The sequence below is a fragment of the Lepus europaeus genome, unplaced genomic scaffold, assembly GCF_033115175.1.
Source record: "Lepus europaeus isolate LE1 unplaced genomic scaffold, mLepTim1.pri SCAFFOLD_164, whole genome shotgun sequence".
Lineage (NCBI taxonomy): Eukaryota > Metazoa > Chordata > Mammalia > Lagomorpha > Leporidae > Lepus > Lepus europaeus.
Window position 1 is genome coordinate 327,889 of NW_026909066.1, and position 12,335 is coordinate 340,223.

General features: G+C 42.6%; 2 protein-coding genes across 2 annotated transcripts; both read right to left on the reverse strand.

Annotated features, from left to right (window-relative positions):
• Nucleotides 1-4,629: 4,629 nt before the first annotated feature.
• LOC133754546 (jun dimerization protein 2-like) lies at nucleotides 4,630-5,148 on the reverse strand. The gene has a single exon (XM_062184990.1). The coding sequence runs from the start codon at nucleotides 5,146-5,148 to the stop codon at nucleotides 4,630-4,632; it is 519 nt and encodes a 172-aa protein (XP_062040974.1).
• Nucleotides 5,149-5,323: 175 nt separating this feature from the next.
• On the reverse strand, nucleotides 5,324-9,131 carry LOC133754545 (CCAAT/enhancer-binding protein epsilon-like). Its single transcript, XM_062184989.1, has 2 exons — nucleotides 8,899-9,131; nucleotides 5,324-6,470 (listed from the first exon to the last, which is right to left on the reverse strand). The coding sequence occupies exon 2, from the start codon at nucleotides 6,457-6,459 to the stop codon at nucleotides 5,773-5,775; it is 687 nt and encodes a 228-aa protein (XP_062040973.1). The 5' UTR covers nucleotides 6,460-6,470; nucleotides 8,899-9,131; the 3' UTR covers nucleotides 5,324-5,772.
• Between the last annotated feature and the right edge of the window lie 3,204 nt (nucleotides 9,132-12,335).

A 12,335-nucleotide genomic window follows, 5' to 3' on the forward strand; every position in this document is an offset into this window, starting at 1 on the left:
GGTGTGGAATTCAAATGCAATGGACTGAGAAAATCACAGTAAAAATGGTTTTGGAGAAAAGCAAAGTCTTATCGTTAGGCAAGTGCATAAAATGTCATCTATACAAACAGAAATATCATGTTTGTTTGTCGCAGTTCCTCTAGCTTTCTCCCTAGAAAATACGAATGTGTAGAGCTGGTGTCCACATGTGGAACCAATTAGTGCTTCCAAGCACAAAATTAAATGTTCCCTGATAAAAATATTCAAAACAATAAAGTCCATGGATAATGTCCGGAAAACACAAACAGAGTGGCTGTGGCAATATCTGGGATTGAGTTAGCCAAAACACATCCGGATATTTCCGGTTTCATCCAGTCATATCCGGACAAACTGGTGTGGAATTCGTATGCAATGGACCAATAAAATCACAGTAAAAATGGTTTTGAAGAAAAGCAAAGTCTTTTCGTTAGGCAAGTGCATAAAATGTCATCTAGACAAACAGAAATATCATGTTTGTTTGCTGCAGTTCCTCTAGCTTTCTGCTTAGAAAATATGGATTCCATAGCCCTGGCAACTCATGACTAGAGCCTAGGGAGATTACTGACGCCATGAACAAGAGTGTCAAATTATTAAGTCAGCAACAGGAGTCACTGTGTACTTACATCCCATGTGGGATCTGTCCTTAATGTGTTGTCTAATGTGCAGTGATGCTATATCTAGAACTGAAATAGTATTTTTACACTTTGTGTTTCTGCGTGTGTACAAACTGATGAGATCTTTACTAATTATATAGTGAATAGATCTCCTGTATATAAAGATAATTGGAAATGAAAAAAAAAACAACCTGGTGTTAATTGGAAATGGCATAGAAAATTAATTAATTTTTAAAAAAATAATATGTAGGATCTCTGCCTTTAATGTAATGTACACTCTTATTTAATGCTATAACTAGTATTCCAACAGTATTTTTTTTTCACTTTGTGTTGCTATATGGGGGCAAACTGTTGAAATCGTTACCTAATTTATATTAAACTGAACTTTTGTATATAAAGAGAATTGAAAATGAATCATAATGTGATTGGAAGGGGAGAGGGAGCGGGAAAGGGGAGGGTTTTGGGTGGGAGGGAAATTTTGGGAGGGGGAAGCCATTGTAACCCATGAGCTGTACTTTGGAAATTTATATTCATTTAATAAATGTTAAAAAAAATATGAATGTGTAGAGCTGGTGTCCCCATGTGGAACCAATTAGTGTTTCTACGGTACAAAATTAAATGTTCCCTGATTAAAAAATTCAAATCAATAAAGTCCATTGATAATATCCAGAAAACACAAACACAGAGGCTGTAGCAATATTTAGGATTGAGTTAGCCAAAACACAACCGGATATTTCTGGTTTCATCCAGTCATATCTGGACAAAGTGGTGTGGAATTCATATGCAATGGACCGAGAAAATCACAGAAAAAAATGTTTTGGAGAAAAGCAAAGTCTTTTCATTAGGCAAGTAGATAGAATGTCATCTATACAAACAGAAATATCATGTTTGTTTGCCGCAGTTCCTCTAGCTTTCTCCCTAGAAAATATGAGTGTGTAGAGCTCGTGTCCTCATGATGAACCAATCAGTGTTTCAACGGTACAAAATTAAATGTTCCCTGGTAAAAATATTCAAAACAAGAAAGTTCGTCGATAATATCCAGAAAACACAAACCCAAAGGCTTTCACAATATTTCGCATTGAGTTAGCCCAAACACAACCTGATATTTCTGGTTTCATGCAGTCAGAGTAAAAATGGTTGTGGAGAAAAGGAAAGTCTTTTCGTTAGGCAAGTGCATAAAATATCATCTACACAAACAGAAATATCATGTTTGTTTGCCGCAGTTCCTCTAGCTTTCTCCCTAGACAACACGAATGTTTAGAGCTGGTGTCCCCATGATGACCCAATTAGCATTTCAACGGTACAAAATTAAATGTTCCCTTATAAAAACATTCAAAACAATAAAGTCCATCGATAATATCCAGAAAACACAAACACAGAGGCTTTCACATATTTCGGATTGAGTTAGCCAAAACACAACCCGATATTTCCGGTTTCATCCAGTCATACACAGACAAAGTGGTGTGGAATTCGTATGCAATGGACTGAGAAAATCACAGTACAAATGGTTTTGGAGAAAAGCAAAGTCTTTTCGTTAGGCAAGTGCATAAAATGTCATCTATACAAACAGAAATATCATGTTTGTTTGCCGCAGTTCCTCTAGCTTTCTCCCAAGAAAATACGAATATGTAGAGCTGGTGTCCCCATGATGAAACAATTACTGTATCCAAGCTAAAAATATAATGTTCCCTGATAAAAAAACATTCAAAACAACAAAGTCCATGGATAATATCAGGAATACACAAAACAAATTTTTTCACAATAATTCGGATTGAGTTAGCCAAAACAAAAATGAATTTTTCCGGTTTCATCCATTCATATCTGACAAACTGGTGTTGAATTCGTATGCAATGGACCGAGAAAATCACAGTAAAAATGGTTTTGGAGAAAAGCAAAGTCTTTTCGTTGGCAAGTGCATAAAATGTCATCTACACAAACAGAAATATCATGTTTGTTTGCTGCTGTTCCTCTAGCTTTCCCCCTAGGAAATACGAATGTGTAGAGCAGGTCTCCATGTGGAACCAATTACTTGTATCGAAGCTCAAAATAAAATGTTCCCCGATAAAAAACATTCAAAATAATAAAGTCCGTGGATAATATCGGGAATACACAAACACAGAGGCTGTAGCAATATCTTGGATTGAGTTAGCCAAAAAAAAACCGGATATTTCCGGTTTCATCCAGTCATATCCGGACAAAGTGGTTTGGAATTCGTATGCAGTGTATCGAGAAAATCACTGAAAAATGGTTTTGGAGAAAAGCAAAGTCTTTTCGTTAGGCAAGTGCATAAAATGTCATTGATACAAACAGAAATATCATGTTTGTTTGCCGCAGTTCCTCTAGCTTTCTCCCTAGTTTATATGAATGTGTAGAGCTGGTGTCCCCATGTGGAACCAATTAGTGCTTCCAAGCACAAAATTAAATGTTCCCTGATAAAAAAACATTCAAAGCAATAAAGTCCATGGATTATATCCGGAAAACACTAACACAGTGGCTGTAGCAATATTTCGGGTTGGGTCAGCGAAAACACATCCGGATATTTCTTGTTTCATCCAGTCATATCCAGACAAAGTGGTGTGGAATTCGTATGCAATGGACTGAGAAAATCACAGTAATAATGGTTTGGGAGAAAAGCACAGTCTTTTCGTTAGGCAAGTGCATAAAATGTCATCTATACAAACAGAAATATCATGTATGTTTGCCGCAGTTCCTCCAGCTTTCTCCCTTGAAAAAACGAATGTGTAGAGCTGGTGTCCCCATGATGAACCAATTAGTGTTTCTATGGTTCAAAATTAAATGTTCCCTTATAAAAATTTTCAAAAACAATGAAGTCCATCGATAATATCCAGAACACAAACACAGAAACTTTCACAATATTTTGCATTGAGCTAGCCAAAGAAGAACAGGATATTTCTTGTTTCATCCAGTCATATCCGGACAAACTGGTGTGGAATTCGTATGCAATGGACTGAGAAAATCACAGTAAAAATGCTTTGGAGAAAAGCAAAGTCTTTTCGTTAGGCAAGTGCATAAAATGTCATCGATACAAACAGAAATATCATGTTTGTTGCCACAGTTCCTCTAGCTTTCTCCCTAGAAAATATGAATATGTAGAGCTGGTGTCTCCATGTGGAACCAATTACTGTATCCAAGCTCAAAATAAAATGTTCCCCGATAAAAAACTTTCAAAAAATATAGTCCATCGATAATATCCAGAAACCACAAACTCAGAGGCTGTAGCAATATCTGGGATTGAGTTAGCCAAAACAAAACCGATATTTCTGGTTTCATCCATTCATATTGTAAGACCCCCGAAAGGTGCCTCACACTTTTACCGACCCCAGAAACACGAATTCCATTCCAATCGCTGTAAAGAACATGAGGGAAGTTTATTACAAATGCGCAGATGGGCCAACTCTAAGCACAACAACACCCCCTGGTGCAGTGTGAGAAGAGAGGCCCCAACCATCAACTGCTCAAAGTATTTAAGGCTAAAAACCACAACATTAGCATATCTCCACAGCATTACAGAGAGTCACAAGATAAACCGCAGCATGACAAATTCTCATAAGATGCATGACAAATTCTCATAAGATTCAGGGTTTTTCCAGGGTACGGGGACAGAAAACCTTGAGCAAGCATAAACACGGGGTCATCATGACCAAAAACTTAACATAACTCCTAAAATAATTGTCACATGCTCAATTATCTCATACATGCATTAGCACACTCATCACATATTACAAGGTCAGCTAAAATCTAGTTATCTTTAAAAAAATGCATTTTGCAAGCCAAAGCATTTTATACAGAAGCAAAACAATATGCAGTTAGCTCAGCAGCTCCATTTTAACCCTTTCTATCTTAATTTTACATTCCAATTTAACCCCATCCTATATTAATTTCACATTCCCCCCTTTTCTTTTGGTCAAATTTTAATCTTAAAATTTAAGTAAAATTATGGGGATGAATTATACCATTTGCACCACAGCCATTAATATTAGATCCAGGGGGCAGGGACGCTGTCGGTGCGGACAATGCAGGTGGGGCGGCGCCGGTTCAGTACGAGAATCAGCTGCTGCCGCTCCTGCTCCAGCTCCCTGACCTGTATCTTTAGTACCGCGTTTCTGAACTCCAGCCGCTCAAACTCCCGCTGCAGGGTCTCCGTGCATTCCTTCCTCCGGGCCCACACCGCCTTGTTCTGTTCCAAGCGCCTTTTCCTCCGCTCCTCCTGTTCGTCAAGCTTACTTTTTACAGGTTGGGGCCTCTTGTCCAGGTTTACCTCGTCCTTCCCATCCTCTGCCTTCTTTACCACTTCTTTCTTTCTTAAGTCCTTGGTGGTGACCTCGGTGCTGGTGTCCACGGCTGCGTCAGGCATGCCCAGCTTTATCTCCAGCAAGGGCACGATTATGGTCCCAATGCATTTCAGCTCCTTTACGACCAGAGCCGAGCCGGGCCGTCCGGTCAGGGGGTCTTGCCCTGGCAGAGAGCCCGTGGTCACAAAAGGGTCTGAAATCATAGCAGGCCGGCCAGGCACAGGATCTGAAACGAGTGTGGGAGCACGAAACCTTTTCTTTATCCTGCAACAAAGGAGGGGAGCCGGGTACGAATACTAAACAGTCTTAAAGAGTCCCACCCCGAGTGGATTCCAAGAGCCACTCCCCTCAAGATAAGACTCTTAAAAGACCGTCCAGTTGTAGCTTTGGTGTTGTCCGAGTTTTAAGCTGATAGGCGGCAGCCGGCCGTCTCCCCATGCGCCCACCAAATCCGCCGCCAGACACAGGTTTACAGGCACATCTCTGTGCCTTGCAGCAGATTCTATGAGCACAAAAGCAAGTCTACAGGGTAGGGGAAGCATGTTCCGCGGGATAGAAAAATTACAAAAAGGCATCAAAATTTAAAAACAGAAAAGACAACAGAGACAAAAACAGGAAACACATCCCTTGACCTAAATACTTTTTGTGACTTTCACACACCCTCTTCGACTTTCACACACCCTCTTCGACTTACTGTAAACATTTTACCATCATTCCAGTCTAGAGTAAACTAGCCATCCAGATTTACAAACCATGTCCTTTTCTTATATAAAAAGCTCTTTTCTCTTTAGCCCTTCTTACCAACAATACTCTTTTCTTTTATGTCCTTAACTTTTAATTTCTGTACTGACCAATGACAACAAATTTATAATAGCTTTCAAACACCTGCGCAGGATATCCAGCTCCTGCGTGAGCTGCCTCACGCAGCTGCGCAGCTGCTCATTTTCTGCCATGTACTGTTGTATCTCCAGGATGCGCCGCTTGGCCTTATCCCTGCTCTTGCGCACGGCGATATTGTTGCGCTCCCGCCGCAGCCGGTATTCCAGGCTGTCCTTCACTTCCTCCTTGTTCTCCTGCGAGGGGTCAGCCGGGGAGGGCGCCTTGAGGGGGCTGTTGGGGGGCACGATGGTGGCCACGGGGGCCTCGGGGATGCACAGGGGCTGGCCTGGTGCCGTCAGGGCTGGGGGCAGGTGCACAGGGGGCACAGTGGTGGCCAAGGGGGCCTCGGGGACACACAGGGGCTGGCCTGGTGCCGTCAAGGTCGGAGGCAGGTGCACAGCCATCTGCCCGCAGTGTGCCACCTGGTACTGCAGGGGATTGTAGCTGCCCCGGCTGCCACCTCGGCTGCCCTCCGGCCCCCGGAGTTTCTCCCGGAGCTTCTCCTTCACAGCCCCAGTTCCAGTGTCGTAGTTCCCTGGGCTGTTGTTAGGTGCCGACTCCATGGCAGAGAGGTCGGAGAGCAAAGCTGGGGACTGCTCCTCTTGGAAGCCTTCGAAGCCCCGGGAGGCGAACATTTAAACAAAGCCTGGCGGGGTAGGGAAGTTGCAAAAGAATTACTTGGCCCCAGTCGATCTACCGCGAGTATGGGTTTCCATACGCAGTTTATATACAGAAGCCTGAACGCAGCGCAAGCCAGCACTGCCCAATTTGTTATAGTGCTGTGCCTGTCGCTGCATCCACGCCTCCACATCCAGCCCAGACCAGATCAATCGGGAAAACAAATATAGTCTAACACCCATGATATTATAAACCCCCAAATAAAAACCGTCGGCGACATCTCGACCCAGTCCCCAGTGCCAGTTCTCCGTTTTAGTTAAAGCTTCCCCTAGCTGAATAATTAGCTAAACCCCCTGCACCCTGGCCACCTCTGGCTTGCCCGGGAGACAAAGCTGGGCTTCGTCGGAAAAGCCTTTGTCTGTTCTGAGTTCCCCATGGGTAGTGGCGAAAGCGTACCTGCTGTTTTTGTGCATTTTCACCCACTCCTTTTTCTTGGCTGCACGGAGTGCTTGGTCCATAGCGATCAGCTCTGCCCGCCGAGCAAAGTTCTCGGGAGGGGGGTTGGAGATAGAAACCCAGACCACTGACCTCGTTCGACCGCCTCTCACTGTTGTCCCCGTTGTACTCCGGAAGCTAGGGGGATGTCGGCTCACGTGGGCCCGTCCTGGACACCGCAGGAGGTGATAGAGTATTATCCACAGGAACCTGGGCAGGGCCTGCATTCCCAACACTATCCCCAGCCGTGTGACGGACCACACATATCCCAGCGAGGGAGGAGCTGCTATCGCCCAGCCTCACCACTTCGCTGCTGCCGTCTTTCCTCTCGCTGGCTTGCAGAGGCCGTTTTTGGTCAGTTCAGTCCCGTGTGGCAGTCGTGCACCACTGGATTCCCGTTGTTAGTCGGATCTTAAGCAGACCTGTCCTTCTGGGCACTTCTCTGTGTGTTTGTCAGTCTCCCGGGGTCCCTGCCTATTCTGATTTTCCCTTACTCTGCTTCCCTTTAACTGTGGTGGCCAGGATCCTAATTAGTTTCTGTTTCTTAGCCCATCTTAAACTTCCCCTTTTGTTTTTAACTAAATAACTTTAACCCCTTTCAGCTAATCTCTTCAGGAGAGTCTGGCAGTAGAGTCTGAGTCTCCTACAAAATTTCATTTAAATGTAGTAAAATTAATGTTAGTAAAACAGGCCCTGCAAGTCCTGTCAGGGCTTGTGATCCTAGTTATATGGAGGAGGAGGACGGCCAGTTAGAACGGGCCGGGGGTCCTCCCTCCTCTATTTCATCCTCCTCTGTTTCATCGGATTCTTCCTCCTCCATTTCTCTTCTGGTTTCCAAAAAGGGCACCGCGGGCCTCTTTGGGAAGTGGGGGATATAAGGTGCCCTCCTAAGGAGGTGAGGAGAATAAGGTGGTGGAATATCAAAAAGGTCTTCCTGCCTGCCTGGAGGAGTTGAGGGTGTTTCAGGTTTGAGGGTGTCCAATTCCTGTAACGGATCTGCAATTTCCGATACTAGGGGTGTTGCGGGTAGAATCGGAGGGGGTTTGGGGCTCGACGCCACCCCCAGAGCAACTGCTGACAATTCAGAACTGGGCTTCATCCTCAGGGCGGCGGTGGGTATAGTAGGATCGAGCTCTGCCACCGCCCTGTTGGAAAGGAGGAAAGGTTTTACCCAGTCTGGGGGGTTTTTCACCAGGTCCTCCCACACAAAGATGTAGGGCACTTGATTCGGGTGCCCTTCTTTACCTCCCTTGCAGACCTGGCTCTTCACCTGTAAGAGAGTTTGAGAGTCAAAAGTCCCATCCCGTGGCCACCCGATGTTTAAGGCTGGCCACTCGGACGTACAAAAACTTGTCCAGTTCTTCTTCTGCACTCTTATAGACAAGTTTTGGGCCCACTCCCGGACCTCTTTCCAATGATCTAAAGTAAGACTCAAAGGTGTAGTTAATTCCTGTCCCATGTTGAAGGGGAAAGGCAAGTAAGGTTAGTATATTAAAACACAGAAAACAACCACAAGACTCACAAATCACAAAATTCACAAAGACACTGCGCGCAAAACCAAGACAAAACCGAAACCACAACTTCCGACGGGAGTGGCTGCTGCCACCAGCCCCTCTCCCGGGGAAGAAGACCGAGACAAAACTATACTAAATCCTAACCAGAGCTTCCGATGAGAGCGAAGCGGCTGCCACCCGCCACGCTCCCCAGGTAAGCTTAATGATGGGAGCGAAGCGGCTGCCACCCGCCAGGCCCCCCCAGAATACCGCCAATGGAGCGTCCTCCAAGGGCCTGAGCCAGGGGTCTTGACACGTCTGTCCTTCCTACTACTGGCTCTTCTCAGATACAGGTCCTGCACAGGCACAATCTCAGTAAAACATGAACCTCCGGTACGTCAAGCGCCCCAGGAAAAAATAAAAAAATCAACAGAACACACAAAAACACTTAGAACAGCAAAAACTTACCTCCGATTGGAAAATGGAGCGTGGGTCTGGGGTCTCCAATCCCGGACGAGCCCCCAAGAAGATGTAAGACCCCCGAAAGGTGCCTCACACTTTTACCGACCCCAGAAACACGAATTCCATTCCAATCGCTGTAAAGAACATGAGGGAAGTTTATTACATCTGCGCAGATGGGCCAACTCTAAGCACAACAACACCCCCTGGTGCAGTGTGAGAAGAGAGGCCCCAACCATCAACTGCTCAAAGTATTTAAGGCTAAAAACCACAACATTAGCATATCTCCACAGCATTACAGAGAGTCACAAGATAAACCGCAGCATGACAAATTCTCATAAGATGCATGACAAATTCTCATAAGATTCAGGGTTTTTCCAGGGTACGGGGACAGAAAACCTTGAGCAAGCATAAACACGGGGTCATCATGACCAAAAACTTAACATAACTCCTAAAATAATTGTCACATGCTCAATTATCTCATACACGCATTAGCACACTCATCACATATTACAAGGTCAGCTAAAATCTAGTTATCTTTAAAAAATGCATTTTGCAAGCCAAAGCATTTTATACAGAAGCAAAACAATATGCAGTTAGCTCAGCAGCTCCATTTTAACCCTTTCTATCTTAATTTTACATTCCAATTTAACCCCATCCTATATTAATTTCACAATATCCAGACAAAGTGGAGTGGAATTGGTATGCCATGGACTGAGAAAATCACAGTAAAAATGGTTTTGGAGAAAAGCAAAGTCTTTTCGTTTGGCAAGTGCATAAAATCTCATCGATACAAACAGAAATATCATGTTTGTTTGCCACAGTTCCTCTAGCTTTCTCCCTAGAAAATACGAATGTGTAGAGCTGGTGTCCCCATGATGAACCAATTTTTTTTCCAAGCACATAATTAAATGTTCCCTGAAAAAAAAAACATTCAAAAAAATAAACTCCGTGGAAAATATCCAGAAAACACAAACACAGAGGCTGTAGCAATATTTCGGATTGAGTTAGCCAAAACACAACCGTTTTTTTCCAGTTTCATCCAATCATATCCAGTCAAAGAGGTGTGGAATTCGTATGCAATGGACTGAGAAAATCACAGTACAAATGGTTTTGGAGAAAAGCAAAGACTTTTCGTTAGGCAAGTGCATAAAATGTAATCTATACAAATAGAAATATCATGTTTGTTTGCCAAAGTTCCTCTAGCATTCTACCTAGAAAATAAGAATGTGTAGAGCTGGTATCCCCATGATGAACGAATTTTTTTTCCAAGTACAAAATCAAATGCTCCCTGAAAAAAAAACATTCAAAAAAATAAAGTCCGTGGATAATGTCAGGAATACACAAACACAGAGGCTGTAGCAATATTTCGGATTGAGTTAGCCAAAACACAACCGGATTTTTCCAGTTTCATCCAGGCATATCCGCACAAACTGGTGTGGAATTCGTATGCCATGGAATGAGAAAATCACAGTAAAAAAGGTTTTGGAGAAAAGCAAAATCTATTCGTTAGGCAAGTGCATAAAATGTCATCTATACAAACAGAAATATGCTTGTTGGCACAGTTCTTCTAGCTTTCTCCTTAGAAAACACCAATGTGTAGAGCTGGTGTCCCCATGATGAACCAGTTAGTGTTTGTACGGTACAAAATGAAATGTTCCCTGATAAAAACATTCAAATCAATAAAGTCCATCGATACTATCCAGAAAACACAAACAAAGAGGCTTTCACAATATTTCGGATTAAGTTAGCCAAAACACAACCGGCTATTTCTGGTTTCATCCAGTCATATCCACACAAACTGGTGTGGAATTCGTATGCAATGGACCGAGAAAATCACAGTAAAAATGGTTTTGGAGAAAAGCAAAGTCTTTTCATTAGGTAAGTGCATAAAATGTCATCTATACAAACAAAAATATCATGTTTGTTAGTCGCAGTTCCTCTACCTTTCCCCTAGAAAATATGAATATGTAGAGCTCTTGTCTCCATGTGGTACCAATTACTGTATCCACGCTCAAAATAAAATGTTCCCCGATAAAAAAAACATTCAAAACAATAAAGTCCGTTGATAATATCCAGAAAACACAAACACAGAGGCCATAGCAATCTCTGGGATTGAGTTAGCCAAAAGAAAACCAGATATTTCTGGTTTCATCCAGTCATATCCGGACTAAGTGGTGTGGAATTCGTATGCAATGGACTGAGAAAATCACAGTAAAAATGGTTCTGGAGAAGAGCAAAGACATTTCGTTAGGCAAGTGCATAAAATGTCATCTATGCAAACAGAAATATCATGTTTGTTTGCCACTGTTCCTCTATCTTTCTCCCTATAAAATACGAATGTGTAGAGCTGGTGTCCCCATGATGAACAATTTTTTTTCCAAGCACAATATCAAACGTTCCCCGAAAAAAACATTCAAAACAATAAAGTCCGTTGATAATATCCAGAAAAGACAAAAACAGAGGCTGTAGCAATATTTCTGATTGAGTTAGCCAAAACACAACCGGATATTTCTGGTTTCCTCCAGTCATATCCGGACAAACTGGTGTGGAATTTGTATGCAAAGGACCGAGAAAATCACAGTAAAAATGGTTTTGGAGAAAAGCAAAGTCTTTTCGTTAGGGAACTACATAAAATGTCATCTATACAAGCAAATATCATGTTTGTTTACCGCAGTTCCTCTAGCTTTCTCCCTTGAAAATACGAATGTGTAGAGCTGGAGTCCCCATGATAAACAATTTTTGTTTTCCAAGCACAATATCAAATGTTCCCCGAAAAAAACATTCAAAACAATAAAGTCCGTTGATAATATCCAGAAAACAAAAATACAGAGGCCGTAGGAATATGTGGGATTGAGTTAGCCTAAACACAACTGGATATTTCTGGTTTCATCCAGTCACATCCGGACAAACTGGTGTGTAATTCGTATGCAATGGACCGAGAAAATCACAGTAAAAATGGTTTTGGAGAAGAGCAAAGACTTTTCGTTAGGCAAGTGCATAAAATGTCATCGTACAAACAGAAATATCATGTTTGTTTGCCGCAGTTCCTCTACCTTTCCCCTAGAAAATACGAATGTGTAGAGCTGGTGTCCCCATGATGAACCAATTAGTTTTTCCAAGCACAAAATTAAATGCTCCGAAAAAAAAAACATTAAAAAAAATAAAGTCCGTTGACAATATCCGAAAAAAACACAAACAACGAGGCCATAGGAATATCTGGGATTGAGTTAGCCAAAACACAAACGGATATTTCTGGTTTCATCCAGTCATATCCGGAAAGTGGTGTGGAATTCGTATGCAATTGACCGAGAAAATCACAGTACAAATGGTTTTGGAGAAAAGCAAAGTCTTTTCGTTAGGCAAGTGCATAAAATGTCATATAGACAAACAGAAATATCATGTTTGTTTGCCACAGTTCCTCTAGCTTTCTTCCTAGAAAATAC